General features: G+C 49.5%; 2 protein-coding genes across 4 annotated transcripts; one reads left to right on the top strand and one right to left on the bottom strand.

Moving 5' to 3' along the window:
• Positions 1-10,950: 10,950 nt before the first annotated feature.
• On the top strand, positions 10,951-11,576 carry DPM3 (dolichyl-phosphate mannosyltransferase subunit 3, regulatory). Its single transcript, XM_081121541.1, has 2 exons — positions 10,951-11,037; positions 11,224-11,576. Exon 2 carries the CDS (start codon positions 11,229-11,231, stop codon positions 11,505-11,507), a length of 279 nt encoding a protein of 92 aa, XP_080977667.1. The 5' UTR covers positions 10,951-11,037; positions 11,224-11,228; the 3' UTR covers positions 11,508-11,576.
• An 83-nt stretch (positions 11,577-11,659) lies between these two features.
• On the bottom strand, positions 11,660-14,382 carry SLC50A1 (solute carrier family 50 member 1). Of its 3 annotated transcripts, none has more exons than XM_081121538.1 (6): positions 14,217-14,382; positions 13,836-13,913; positions 13,577-13,700; positions 12,851-13,012; positions 12,453-12,572; positions 11,660-12,371 (listed from the first exon to the last, which is right to left on the bottom strand). In XM_081121538.1, the coding sequence occupies exons 1-6, from the start codon at positions 14,294-14,296 to the stop codon at positions 12,270-12,272; spliced, it is 666 nt and encodes a 221-aa protein (XP_080977664.1). In that variant the 5' UTR covers positions 14,297-14,382; the 3' UTR covers positions 11,660-12,269. The 3 variants fall into 3 exon arrangements, with proteins under 3 accessions (XP_080977664.1, XP_080977663.1, XP_080977665.1); XM_081121537.1 differs by having other exon boundaries at positions 12,005-12,371; positions 12,880-13,012; XM_081121539.1 differs by having other exon boundaries at positions 12,005-12,371; positions 14,236-14,377.
• Between the last annotated feature and the right edge of the window lie 823 nt (positions 14,383-15,205).

Below are 15,205 nucleotides of genomic sequence, written 5' to 3'. Positions count from 1 at the left end.
TAAAAACTAGTGGGCTGGTTGAAAGAACCTGCCCTTCTAGAACAGAAAACCCTGTTACATGGATGTGCCTAAGTGAGGGAAGAAGCCCCAGTGAAGATGACGTAAGTCAGAGGAGTTCAGTTCCAGGATTAGAGCCCTCACTCCCATCCTCTAATTAGAGGCCCACTTGGACACACCCCCATTGGCTGGAATCCCAAACCCTTTCTCCAGTCCCTAGGCTGAGGGAATGCTGTGCAGTTTACTCAGGATACCTGCAGAGGGCGCCATGAGCTCAGCGCCGGGAGACTAGCAACAATCCCCCTTGCAAGCCTCACGGGGAGGGTTGGGGTGGATTGCTGCTGGGTGTCCAGTGGAAGCCAAACTTGGAGGACCCAAAAGACTAGCTCACTTGGGAGGGCTGAAGCTTGGATCAGTCTCCTTGCTCCTTTAGGCTGGGAGGGGAGGCAAAGAACTCAGTGGAGGCCAGAGCCTCCCTGAGGAAATGGCGGCTCTAGGCTCCAACTTACCTAGTTATGGTTGGGGGGTTGCAGTATGCGGGACCCTCTGGGAAGGAGGAGAGGTTGTCCAAAATGGGCCCTGGACCTACGAGGTGGCTGGGTTGCATCTGGGTCTCACTCCGTCAAACCTTGTCTTTGTCCTAACCTGGGTGGGATCAGTGGGCAGAGGGCCAAGTCCCAGGCCAGGTGAGCATAGACACAGCTGGGGGTATCTGGCCACCCGAGGGCACCTTGCCTCCCAAGATGAGAGCTTGGGTGGGGCCAGGCGAGGGGAGGGGAGGGAGGAGCTGGAGAGCAGGTGCCAGGGCACCCACTGCGTAGGCACCAGGGACAGCAGGTGGCCCAGAAATAATGACCCCTTCCTCAGGGAATGCATTTACAAGGCAGGTTGGCGCCAACCTCCGCCCTCCACTCAGCCTGTCTCTGGGTTTCCTAGTTGCAAGCTGCCTGCACCTGACCTACCAATTAACCCTGACAAGGGTATCCCAGCCACCTATCACCATCATTAAGTAAGGGGGTGAGAGGCCATCGTGGCTTCTGGAGACCTGAAGGTGAGAAGGGCAAAGGTGCTAACCTCTTGGCCCCTGGACTCCTGGGGCTCTGCTTCACCCTGTGGCTGGAGGCCTGGGAGAGAGAGGGGCTCTCACACCCCTGGAGGGCAAAGGGAAGCCAGATGTTTCCTCTGCCTCCTGCTCCCTCACATGTGGTCCCGACACCCGTGCCTGCTCCCGGAAACAGGAGTAAATAATACAGGGGAGGGGATGTGAATGGGGACTCTGGCGCAATAGGGTGCTCCTTGGGACAGGAGGTGATTCCACCACCAAGAAGGCAGTGTGAATGTGAGACAGAGCAAGAAGGCTCCCCAACCCTGCAGAGGCTGGACTCCCCGCTGGCATGAGGGGGCACCTGGCACATAGGGTGCGCTAGAGGGTCAGGGCAGAGTGGGGGTGCTCAGGCAGGGAGGGAGAGTCTGAGTCAGGCCAGCCCTTTCCGGCCCTTATTGTCCTTGGTGAGAACAGGACGTAGTCTCGTAGTCTGGTTCCCACTGCCTGTTCCCCCCAACCCCCAGCTCTGCTCCCCAGGGGATTGGGAAGGATATTGTGAAACAGGAGTGAGCCAGAGACTCTTAGAGACAGAGATGCTGAGAGATACAGAGACAGATACAAAGGGGAGCATTCAAGTTCATTGTGAGCCCAGCAGGCCCTGGGCACTGTGGGAACCACAAAAGAATGGGAAACTGGAGGCCCTGCCCTCAGGGACCTCCGGGCTGGCCTGCCCTGTGCACACTCCTCCTTGACTTAGGTCACCCACAGAGCAGCCTCTTAAGCAAACAATGGCCTGAACCCTTGGAACCCTTGTGCACGAGGTTGGTGGCACTTTAATTGCTCCACTTCAGATACATTTCTTTGCCTCCCTCCCAGCAAACTGGCAGTTCCTCAGGGGGCAGGGCCAAGATCCCAAATACCACCTGGATAGGTGACAGCTGACAGACAGTGCTGAGAGCAGGCTGGCCAAACAGAGGTTGCACTGCAATGCTGTTCGCTGAGTTTCTGCAGAGGCAGGGAGAGAGCCCCCTAGTTGGCCCTGGAATTAGGCACCCGCATCACCTGCTGCAGGCTTGCCCTCTGGCACAGTGTGGAGCTCTCCCTCTGCGGTGTAGTCCGCTGTTCCCACCCCAGGCTCTGCAACATGGGATGTGGGGAAAGGGAGAGGCTGACACCCTTCCAAGTCTCTTCTACCTGGGCCCACAGTGCTTAGCAACTGCTCCCTGGAGAGAGGCACTCCAAAAGATCCAGAGGTCCAGCTCCCTTCAACTATTGAGGCTCCAGATACACTTTATTTTATTAAAAAAATTTTTATTTATTGATTTAGAGAGAGAGAGAAAAACATCAACTTGTTGTTCCACTTATGCATTCATTGGTTGTTTCTTGTATGTGCCCTGACTGGGGATTGAACCTGCAACGTTGGTGTATTAGGACGATCCTTTAACCAACAGAGCTACCCGGACAGGGCCAGATATGCTTTAAAATGAAGAAAAGCTTGCCCAGCGGGCATGGATCAGCAGTTGAGCATCAACCTATGATCCAGAAGATCGCGGTTCAATTCCGGATCAGGGCACATGCCCGGGTTGCAGGCTCGATCCCCAGTCGGGGGATTGTAGGAGGCAGCTGATCAATGACTCTCTCCCATCATTGATGTTTCTATGTCTCTCTCTCCCTCTCCCTTCCTCCCTCTGAAATCAATAAAGATATATATTTAAAATAAAATAAAAAGGTACATTAAAAAAATTTAAAAATAATAAAATGAAGAAAAGCTTGAAGGTTTGGGGTGGGGGTACAGGGGTGGGGTGGAGGAGATCAATGGAGGAAAAAAGACATTTGTAATACTTTCAACAATAAAGATAAATTTAAAAAAATAAAATGAAAAGCTGAGGCATGTTTGAAATGTTTACATCCAACAAATTAACACTTTTTAATACAAAATCATAATACAATATAATGATCTTGCTCATTACAGGATTTTTAGAAATTTTTCTTCACAGGGAACTACAGGCCCTATTTTATAAAGTCCTATGATAATGGGCATATCAGGTTCACTGTATGATTCTTTCTGCTTTTGTATACATTTGAAAATTCCATAGTAAAAGCTAAGTCACTTGTATGGTAAGTCCCTCCTTTCTGTTCTATGAGAGAGTAGCAGTGTGATGTTTTGTAACCATACTTGGAGATAACATCAGAAATCTAAGTTTGAGGCTCTGTGTGACAATAAGGCCTGAGCCAAATGTACCTCAAGGCCTGTGAGGAGCCCTTTTTGTAAAACTACCCTCACTCCAAATAAGCTAGAAGAGCAGGGGAAGATTCCCCTACCCGTTCCAGGCTGAGGGCTGCACTGTCAAGAGGTACTGAAGATCCTGTGAGCACAGGCCAGGATCTCCCAGAAAAAACCTTCCACACACCCCCTTCTGGGCCAAGAGTTGCTATGAGGGCTGACCTGGGGCTGCTTTGAGGGGATTTCTGGGACTGAGGTGTGTGTGCGCACCTGTGTGGTAGGTACTAGGAGTAATCTGGCAGTGAGACCCCTCCCCTTCCTGCTCTCAGTCTCCAGCCCCCATTTCCAGCCTCTGTGACCAGGGCCTTCTTCTGATTCAGATAAATGGAGGGTTCTAGGCAGTATGTGGGGTAGTGGGAAAAACCTGGGTCTTGAAATCAGACAGACCTGAGTTCTAGATTGCCCTCTGAACCTTACCAGGTGAGGGTCCTTGGGCAAGTTGAGTGACTCCTTGGTACTTTAATTTCCTCAACTGTAAAATGGGAGTAATAGCCCTGGCCGGTGTGGCTCAGTTGGTTGAGTGTTGTCCTGTGCACCAAAAGGTCGCTGGTTTGGTTCCTGGTCAAGGCACATGTCCTGGTTGCAGGCTTGATCCCTGGTAGGGGGCGTGCAGGGGGCAACCACTCTAACATTGATGTTTCTCTTTCTCCCTCCCTCCCTCCCTCCCCCTTCTTTTCTCTCTAAAAAAAATCAATACCAAAAAAAATATATATATAATATATTTTTATTGATTTCAGAGAGAGGAAGGGAGAGGGAAAGAGAGAGAGAAACATCAATGATGAGAGTCATTGATCAGCTGCCTCCCGCATGTGCCCTGACCAGGAATCGAACCGTGATCTCCTGGATCCTAGGTCGACGCTCAACTGCTGAGCCACGCCTGGCTGGGCCAAAATATTTTTTAAAAGAATGGGAATAATAATACCTATGTCAGATTGTGGTAAGGAAGATTTGAATTAAATAACAATGTGGAAGAGCCTAGCCAGCATAGTGCTTGACCCACCAGGTATTTGACAAATATTAGTTTCCTTAAAAATTTTTTTAAATTTATTTTAGAGAGAGAGAGAAAGGGAGAGGGAGAGAGAGAGAAACATCAAGGATAGAGAACCCAAAACCCAGGCATGTGCCCTGAGGGGGAATGGAACCAGGGACCTCTCAGTGCATGGGACCATGATCAGCCAACTGAGCCACACAAACTAGGGTGACAAATGCCATTTTTCCCTATGTGATGACAACACCACCACCTTTAATTGAACATTTACCACTTGCCAGTCAATGTACTTAGTGCCTTACAGATAGTCTCAATTTCAATCCTCACTTCACCCTCATTGCTGTTCTTATTCCATGACATGGTTAATTTTATGTCTCAACTTGGCTGGGCCATGGTGCCCAGATAGTAGGTCAAATATTATTCTGGATGTTTCTGTGAGGGTGTTTTTGAGTGGGATTTACATTTAAAATACAATACAAGCCCAGCCGGGCGTGCCTCAGAGGTTGAGCATCGACCTAGGATCCAGGAGATTGAGGTTCGATTCCGGGTCAGGGCGCATGCCTGGGTTGCGGGCTCGATCCCCAGCAGGGGGCGTGCAGGAGGCAGCCGATCAATGACGACTCTCTCATCATTGATGTTTCTATCTCTCCTTCTCCCTTCCTCTCTCGCTAAAATCAATAACGATATATTAAAAATGATAATAATAAAATAAAATGAAAGTAAAACAAATTGACCTCCACAGTATGGTCGGGCCTTATCGAATCCACTGAAGGCCTACATTGAACAAACGACTGACCTCCTCAGAGCAGGGGGGAATTCAGCAGCAAGAAGTCTTTGGACTTGAACTACAACACTTCTCCCTCCTTCACTTCATTCAGGTTTCCTTGCAAATGTCTCCTTCTCAGTGGGGCCTTTCTGGCTGTGCTATATAACAGCATATTCTGTCGCCCTATTTAGCCCTTTACCTGGCTGTATTTTTCTTCATGGCTCTTCTCGTTACTTTATATATTAAATATTTATTTGATTGTTTCTTCTCTGACCCCCACCACTTCACTGAAAGCAGGGAATTTGTCTGTTTTATTCACTAGAACACTGCTTGAGGTCTCAATGTATGTGGGTGTTCAATACATATTTGTTAAAGGAAGAGACAAGGACCCTAATAGCAGCCCACCACTGTCACACTTTGAGCTCTTTTCTGAAACTCAATTTCCACCCTGCCTCAGTTCCAAACTGCTGAATCCCCAGAATCAGCCAGATGTTTCCCTCAGCTGCCAGGCCTGTTCCTGGTCCCTCCTCCCATAGGCTATCTTCTTGTCCCACCTTGGTCTCTAGCTCTTCTCTAGGAAACCCTGACTCACCCTGCCCCCTCTCCAATCAGCAACGGGATCTCTGATCTACCTGCCATTTCCTCCTAAAGCCTGGCTGTAATTTTGTAAGTATGTGTTCTTATTGATTGCATGTGTGTTCTGCCTGTCTCCCCAGAGGAACTGTGGGTGCCCTGAGGACAGGGATGGAGTGAACACAGCCTGACCACCTGGAAGCTTTGCCAAGGACCAGTAATCACCTTGGCACCTGTGGGCACACAGAAGCCCTCCTGCCTGACATTGTACACACAGGCACGCGTGGGGGTCACCCACTCCTCTGAGGTGCGAAGCTGCTGACCTGAGGGACAGACCCTGCCCCCCAACACAAATACTTTCAAGGGGTCTTTAATAGCCTGGCCTGCTTTTCCAGCCTCTTCTCCTGCCACTCCCCCAGGAAGTTGTCTTTGTCCCAGAAACAGCCACAGAGGATTATTCACCATGGATTCTCATGCCTTTACGCCTTTGTTCAGACGTTCCCTTGGCCTCTCATGCCCCACGCCCCTGCCTGAACAACTCTTACTCATTTTTCCAGTACCAACTCCAGTGCCAGGGCCTCTAGGAAGCCTTCCTCCCGTCAATTCCTTCCTCTATTTTGTATGTAATTTTGTACATTTCCCATCTTCCATGCACTTTAGCATGAAGGCTCCCAGATTTGGAATTTCTCTCCCTCTGAAATCAAAGCTCGAAAGAACAGAAGAACCTCACGAACATGAGTTTATCCATCTGCGGAAGTAACTTACCTCAGAAGATGGTTTGGGAATGATGGGAGGGAGACTGGGGGGCCAAGCCCTGAGATGTAACTAATGACAGCTATTCATAACAGCAACAAGAGTAACTGACACCCATTATGTCTTTCCAAATTCCATAAGCAGGTTTAAGTACCCTACCTAGATTAGCTCCTTTAATCTTAGAGCAACCCCACAAGGGAGGATCAATTAATCATTGATTCCATTGTACAGCCGAGAAAACTGAGGTCCAGAGAAGTTAAGTTACTTGCCCAAGATCACATAGCTAAGTAAAATAAAGAGCCAGGACCCACATTTTCTTGTGACATAGGATTTCACTTTTCACATTAATTTTTTTAATGCACTGGGAATGAATTTTGGTATGAGGTGTGAGGCTGACCTCTAACTTCATTTACTTTTACAAATGGTAAGCTAGTTGCCAATGGTTTTCAAGCAATTCACCCTTTCTCACTTGCTTGAGATGCCATATCTATCATATGCTAAATTGGTATATATTTGATCTAATTTTTTGCTTTTTATTCTGTTCAGTGGATCTTGGGAGGAAGGTACTATATTGTAGTGGCAAACTCTGCAGGCTCTGAAGTCAGATCATTTGGGGTGTGCCTCAGTTCCCTCACTTGTGAGATGTAGATAACACTAACACCTACTTCTTGTGATGGCTGTGAAGGTGGAATGAGATAATGCACATAAAGTACTCATTACGGCGCCTGGCACAGTGTAATCAACCAATGAACATCAGTTGGTGTGATGATCCCTATCTGCCCGTTCCTGGACCATAACCCACGAGGGTGGAATTACTAAGCACATAGCTTTGAGCTGATGGGACAGCTCTGCTCCTTACTCTCTGCATGTCCTTGGGCAAGTTACTTACCTTCTGAAAAAAAATTTAAAAACAACAACAACTTTATTTGACAATCAGCAGTTAGCTCCTGTCCACATTAAGTGTTTCTAGATTTTTGGAAGTGGTGACAGGTACGCAGGTGACCAGCACATAGAGCTTGTCTGGCGAATCTTCATCCCCCTCCGTCCTCTGGACAAGTGCACCCTGATCGACGCGGGACACTCCTTAGTCCTTCGGCCCAGGCAGCTTTGGTGAGCCGGGTGTCAGTGCGGACATCTGGAGTCCCAGCTCCTTCGTGGCAAGTTTCCGGATCTCCTTGAGTGCCCGAGAGGCCCGCTTCTTGACCCCACTCTGGTCACCGCCTCGTCGATGGCAGAACGGCCCGTCTTACTCCCGCCGCCCTTTGTGGGAGCCACGACGCCGGCCCAAGTTGGAAAGAACTTACCTTCCACTGTCTCTCTGCTCTGGTTTCCTCGCTCACAGTGGGGACACACAAGCATCTACGACAGCAGCCTGAACGTTAACCACGACCCTTCAGTGAATGTTTATTCTGCTGCTGATTATTATGTTATAATTTATTATCTGTCTTTGTGTATTGTAGCCCCTTCTCATCTTTCCCTCCAAAATTTTATGGGGAGTGGCAGTCATTCACAGCCAGCTCTACTGGGGGTGAATAAAATAGAATTTCTGGATCTGCAGAGTTGATGCCTGGCCTTGACCTGCCCTGAAAGTCATTGTGACCAGTGAGGTCTCGAGTGAGCCAATAAGTAGGATTTGGGGGGTGGGGTGCAGAATGGGGAAGGGACAGGGTGTGTGTGTGTGGAGTTTTGAAGTTCATATAGCAGGTTTTAAAAAATGTTTTTATTCTGTCTTAATTCTTATTTTAACAAAGAAATTTGCATAGTTTAAAAAGCCAACTAGTTCTACAAGGCATTTAATGAAAACTAACAGTCCCTGTCCCACTCTTCCACATGACACACACACTCCTACATAAACCACTCTCAAGTTTATTGGCTACTTCTTTTGGCACTTGCCTTTATATTTCTAAATAACATGCTTATATTGTTATTTCTTTTTTATATTTATTTATTTTTTTAATCCTCACCCGAGGATATTTTTTCCATTGCTTTTCATGGTGGGGGGGACATCAGTGTGAGAGAGACACACCAATTGGTTGCCTCTGGCACATGCCCTGCCCTGGGCCAGGGATGGAGCCTGCAACCGAGATACTTGCCCTTGGTCGGATTCACACCCAGGACCCTTCAGCCCACAGGCGGACGTTCTAACCGCTGAGCCAAATCAGCCAGGGCTTCTTTTTCATATTTTAGATATAATCAGTATACTGCCTGTGGTGGAAGATGAAGATATAGTTCTCTCTAATCCTAACTCTCCTAATATGCTTCCTACCCCCACACTCTCAGTTAAAATATATTTAAACTTTTAGTTAAATCAATATTCACTCAGTGTTTACATTATTACGCTGTGAAAATATTCTTCACAGCTGAGTTACGTAGTGTTTGTACTAAGACTGTAAATCTGTAAAAACTGCTTTCGTTAATTAACATGAAGACATGGGGCTGAGAAACTTCCTTCTCTAGAATCGTAGCCACAAGTTTTGCTACTTGAAATCAGTCAGTGAGAATGGAACACGCCACCCTTGCCTGGAAGTCTGAGCCATGTGGATTACTTTGACACAAAGAAGCAGCCTTGAATTCCAGCCTAGATGCAAAGCCTCAGATAATGGGATTTTGGACACAACTGTAGATTTATCTTAATTATGTAGTTGTCTATTACATAATTATCTAAAATTAATTATCTTAATTTTGTAGTTTCCAAGTGAATCCTCAGTCCACTTCTCAGCCCAGGCTTGCTGTTGATTCCCTCACTTATATCGGTGCTTACCTTGAACCTATCAAAACACTGCTTTATTTAAATCCACCTTTACCATAGCCTATAATGACCCTGTTTTCCTTTGATGAGCCACTCCATATAGTTCCTCTGGTGTGTGTTCTTTTTTGAGCAGTGATAAATTTAACTCTGTCCAACATACAGTTATGTTCCTACTGGTCTTTATCAAGCAGGCCTTTTATCAATTCTCTTTCCTTCCTTTTATAGCTCTTTATTTTCCCTGAAGTTGATAATTGCTTGACCTTTTCTTTTTTTATCTTTGTTGTTGAAAGTATTACAGGTGTCCCACCCTCTCCCCCACCAATGACCCCTTCCACCCCTCTCCTACCCCCTTCCCTAGACCTTCACATTATTGTCTGTGTCCATGGGTTATGCATATATTCATATAAATTCTTTGGTTAACCTCTTCCCACTCTCCACCCTCACCCCCTTCCCTCTCCCCTCTGAAATACAATAGTCTGTTGCATGCTTCAATGTCTCTGGGTCTATTTTGTTTGTCAGTTTATTTTGTTCATCTGACCTTTTCTTTTACTTGTTTTTTTATATACATATTATGAATTCATTCCCCATACCCTCTGAAAGATGTATACACCTTCTCTCAATACCTTAAGCATATCAGACAATTCTTCTGTTCTACACTTTTCCCCCTTAAAGACACCCTCCTGGGGCCCTTCTTCCCCTGGCTCCAAGCTGTACTGATTTCTCCTCTGCTTTTCTTTTTAAAAATATGACAATCTTTGTTTTAACACCTATCTCAAAGCATCATGGTTACTTGCCAATGCATCCGTTTTACTGACTCCTCTTTTCCCCCTCCACCCCAGGAGGGACCATATGTCTTGGTATTTCTGTTTCTCCAAAGTTTATCATGGCGCTCAAGAAACATTCGAATGGTTAGGGACAGAGATGTTGCTCATGTTCTGTTGACCTTGAGTGTTAGCTATAGTTATAAGAAACATTAATTATGTTCTGTTAACTGTGATTGTTCTGTTCTAATTAGAAAATGCATTTTCTACCCTGGCTGGGAGTTGTAGACCCGGGACATGGGGATTACCCTTGGAATGGGTTCCATTCTCCTTTTCCGAGAACTGCCTATCATCAAGGTAAGATTAACAGCCTTGTTCTCCAAACAATGGAATCCAGGAGGCACCCGTCCTTTGCGACCCCCAGCCCACATTGCTTGTAACCTGTTAGCATTATACTTTGCCTACTTCCCCACGCCTGTAATTCCTACTTTCCCACCTGATCTTTGTCCTTCTACCCATTATAAGCAGCTGACTTATGGGGGGCGAGGGGCAGCAGAGCAGATTTTCATGGGTGACCCTTACTGCTCTCCCTTATTGCCTGCAATATTGGAATAAACCTCATATGATTCAACCCTGTCTCTGCTTAGTTGGCTCAAATGGTGACAGGCTGCCCAGACCTATTTTTGTCCGGTTTCAGAAGGAATGACTGAACGAATGGAATTTGTATGCATAAATGAAGTTTAAGGAGAATGATATTCCAAGGTGCCCTCGGGCTTTTTTTCTTTCTTTCCTTTTTATTGAATTTATTGGGGTGACACTGGTTAACAAAATCATACAGCTTTCAGGCGCACAATGGCCTCAGGCTTTCCGCAGCCCCACGCCAGCTTGGAGCGGGATTCTCCGGGAGAGAAGCAGCACCGAAGCCCCTCCAGCACCCAAGCGGTAGCCTCCGGAGCAGGGACGGCTGAACTCAGTAAAGGGGAAGACGGCGGCCGCTAGGCTTTCAGGCGTCGCCATGAGGACTACAACTCCCAGAAGGCGGTGCGAAGGCGAGGGCGAGCCACGGAGCGTCCCGCACGCTGACGTCAGACCTTTATGGAACTGGGAAGCGCGCGGCCGAGGTACGTGTGGGCCGCGGCCTGAATGGAGAGGGCGAGGAGGGTGAGAGCGGGGGGGCGGGGGGGGGCAGAGCGGCCTGAGGGTAGGTGAGACGCAGGGGCCTGGTGAGGGAGAAGGACAGATGGATCTCAGATGACGCGGGGGTCGCGACGCGGAAAGATCTCGAGCTCTGCTTGCTCTTCCCGCAGCGACCATGACGAAATTAGCACAGTGGCTTTGGGCATTGGCGCTCCTGGGCTCTGCCTGGGCGGCCCTGACCACGGGGGCCCTGGGCCTGGATTTGCCTTCGTCCTGCCGGGAGGTCCTCTGGCCACTACCCGCATACTTGCTGGTATCTGCTGGCTGCTTTGCCCTGGGCACTGTGGGCTATCGCGTGGCCACTTTTCATGACTGCGAGGACGCCGCCCTCGAGCTGCAGAGCCAGATCCGGGAGGCCAGAGCCGACTTGTCCCGCAGGGGGATGCGCTTCTGACACCTGAACCCCATTTGCGATTGGACAGCCCTCCCCCCCCCACCATTAAAGAACAAGTTTACTTTCTAACTTTGTTTAGTATGGAGAATGGGAATTGGGGATTGTGTGTGTACCAAGTGTCGAGAAGTAAGAGACAGACAAGCCACCTTCCTGAGGTCATCCGAGCCTTTATCTTTGCATTCTGCTGGTGTTCCTCCTTTTTGCTCCAAAGGAAGCAAAGACTCCTTCTCAAGATCGCTCAGGATGGAAATGTTTCACTTTTCTAGTGCTTTTGACCCTGTCAGGAAGTACTTCTTGAAGCGTAACCTACATTCTTCATAACATCCAAGCTCTGTCCTTTTGAAGGAGTCCCTAGGTCTTTCCTAGGTTGCTCTGGTTCTTTTAGATACCTTTTCTGAGCTAACCCTACTAGCCCAAGAATAACTGAATTAGACAGTACACCTCTACCCTTCACCAAACCAGGCAGGTTGATAATCACTGAATAGAGAATGAGCCTTGATGGGCAGGGGTAGGGAACAGTTTATTTTAAGGCACATTCTAAAGATTTCACCCCAATCTCCAAAATTAAAAAATATAATATCTAAAAAATAAGTGCTTCATCTCCCAGGTCCCACCCTCTAAGTAAAGCTCTTTGGTCCCCAGATTTTCAAAGTTGTTTCTTTCCCATAACCCATGGCACACATGAAACTGGTCAGCAGGAACAGCTGAAACAGGTTGGTTTGAACCTCTTTGGTAATAGGTTGGCATTAAGGTGTCCTGTGGTCAGGTTTGTAGGAGTTGATAGTTCCTGTCTTGCTCCTGAGGGTACTTCCAGAAAAGCCAGAGGCGAATGAAGCTGGTGAGGATTCCTGGAAGGTTGGGCACCTGAAATCACAAGGGCTACTATGAGGAGAGGAGTTGATTTTCCACCTTGTACACCTGTTGCCCCATGCCTGTGCTGCTTACCATGATGTAGGGATCTCTGAGTTGAAACCCATAGAGAGTCCAGGAGGCAGAGGTGAGAAGGGTGGCAATGGTCAGTGAGAAAGAGAGACGTTGGGTTGATTTGGTCTGAATAACTTTGGCCTGTGGGAAAGGATGAAAGATACTCCTAGCCCAGACACACAGTAAAGCTCCCACCTTGCCTAATAATTTCCTCAGAAAATAGGTCAAATATCCTCCCTGATCTTCTGTTACCCAACTTTTCCCTCCTGCCTTCCACTTACCCACCTCTACTGCCCTGACTTTCCAGGATTTGAATTTTCCCTTCCCCTGGAGTGTACACTACAGTCTCTGGCTATGGAAGCCTGACCCTTCTTATCTCCCCCACCTCCATGGACACTCCCACTCCCACTCCCACTCACCAAGTCAGTCAATGGTGAGAGGTACATACTGATGGTGAAGACACTGCAGAAGAGGCCCAGCTGCTGAAGCCTGGCCTCAATGTTTGGCACCAGTAGCCAAAAGTAACCAAAACCCAGGAGAAGGACCCCCAGCAGGGTTGCAGTCTGTAAGAGCACAGTACCCTGCAGGAGAGAGAATAGCTTTACTTCTAGGTGTGCCAGGAGCCTTTTCTGACTCCCCCACTGGAAGTAATTCATCCTGCCTTTTCCCATGCTCCAGTGGGGGAGCCAACCTTTGTCTAGGCCTCCAGTATTGCACTTGTCACAGCCTTTCCCCCACCAGTAACTTGACTCACCCACAACACTGGAGATTTCTAGGGGAAGGAAACATATCTTTTTTGTGTGAGTTTGGTACACAAAAGAGGAGCTTAATAAATTCTTGTATGATTGAATGGGGAAACAGCTAATCATCTCATTCTCAGCCACTGGCCCTGGTTCTGAAGCCCTTTCCCTGTTTGTTGGGCAGTAAGGCACTATCCGGTTAGGCAGAGCTACCAGCCTTGCCAGAATAGGGGGCGGTGTATGAGTATCAAGGCAGACTTTATGAAGGAAGCAGGATTGCAATGCTGGAGGGGCCTTCCAGGAAAGGGTGGCAGTGCCAGCTTGTTAGAGTCTTCCAGGAAGCACTGTTCCTGCCAGCAAGGCAGGGCATGCAGCAGAGAGGTGGGTGCGAGGGAGGGCCTCTACCTTCCGAGGGCAGTAGTGCAGATACACCAAGATATATATGGTCTGAAGCACAGCGCCCACGGCGTTGACGACGATTAGGGTCCCGTCTCCCTTCAAGGCCCCATAACTCAGCCAGCTCAGGTTGCTGTAGGATGGAGGGGATGGACATTTGCCGCGGGGTTGAATGTGGGAGGGGACCCGAGGGGCCTCTTCCACAGTCCTCACCCCATCCCACCCTCCCTCAGACAGTCTTTCCCGCTGCAGCTGTCATCCCTCTCACTTGACATCCGTGGTGAGAAAGGGCAGGAACTGGACATTGTCCACTCTCCGGGTCATCCACATGTGTCTGAGGTCCGAGCTGTAATAGTGCCCCGAAGGCAGGGGTGAGGGGAAGGGAGAACCAGGCTGCTGGGGAGTGGAGATCCCCAAAGGCCTGTCATCCTCCCCTGAAAACTTCAGACCCCCGGTTCCGCCCCTCAGCTCCCTGGCTTTCTTCGGGTCAAGTGACCAGCCTCGCCCTGGTACCCCGGTCCCCTCGACCCGATTCCACTTTGACCCCAGGTTCCGGACGCAGCCTGGGGCTGCAGCCACGTCTCCGTCCCCTCTCGCTCCTTTCCTGGCTTCCTGGTCCTGCCCCAACCCCGACCGGCCGCGCTCTCACAGGCCGGTGGAGAACATGCCGAGGGTGAAGAGCACGCAAGCTCCGGAAAGGAGCGTGTCCGCCACGCCGCCCGCCTCCATCCTAGTAAAGTCCGCTTCTGCGCGCAGCGCCGCGGGCAGGCCAGCTGGTGCGGGGCTCGCGACGTCGGGCCCCGCCTCTCCGCGTCCTCCGCGGTCCCCCGGAAACTTTACGGCCTAGGACGTAAAGCGGGAACTCAGGCCCCGCCCCCGCGCCGGCCGCAGGCTCGCGAGGTTCCGGGACCTGACGTCGCCCTCCCGGTCTCGGTCCGCCGCTTCCTAGGGCTCCGCGGGCCGTCCCGGCACCCGTCGCTCCCCCCACCGTGTACCCCTGGGATCACCCACACACCGGCCTCTACTCTCCCACGGGCCCTCGAGCCTACGTGGTAGGCGTCAAAGTCGTGCTGGACCCAACCGGACTTCAGCGTGATTCCCACTCAGAGCTCCAGAGCAGAATCTCAGTGGCCCAGGGTTTGGGAGGTTTTTCCCAGTTTGCTGAAGCCTCTTCCCAGTCTTTCCCCTAAGTAACAGGGGTTGCCAGGAATCACCAGTTCTGTCAGGTGCCCTCTCCTCTCAGCCACACCACCAACTTGGCAGGTGACTAAAGCGCATATCATTCTGACCCCCTAGTCCAAGCCGACTGCTGCTGGGAACTTTCCCTCCCAGATTCCCACAAGTCTCTGTTGGTGGGGCTCCTGAGTGGGGCGCCTGCCTCAGCTGGTGTTCTCTTGAGGGCTGCCCTGACTCACTCAACAGTATGACTATTTGCGTGGTATGCCAAAGCCCAGAGCCCAGCGCTGCAAGGGTGGAAATGAGGCAGAGGAAGAACTTCCAGAGTGGGTTCAGCCTAGAGCCTGAGATACTGTGGGGAGCACTCCTGTCCCCAACAACCCTGAAGAGGGAACCCCCCACTCTGGGGCTGGTGAGGGGAATGTGTTCTTTCCAGAGAGGGGGAAAAAATTCAAACCCAAT

This window comes from Miniopterus schreibersii (assembly GCF_964146895.1).
Source record: "Miniopterus schreibersii genome assembly, chromosome: 19".
NCBI classification, from domain to species: Eukaryota; Metazoa; Chordata; class Mammalia; order Chiroptera; family Miniopteridae; genus Miniopterus; species Miniopterus schreibersii.
This window is presented reverse-complemented; position numbering and strand designations above follow the sequence as displayed.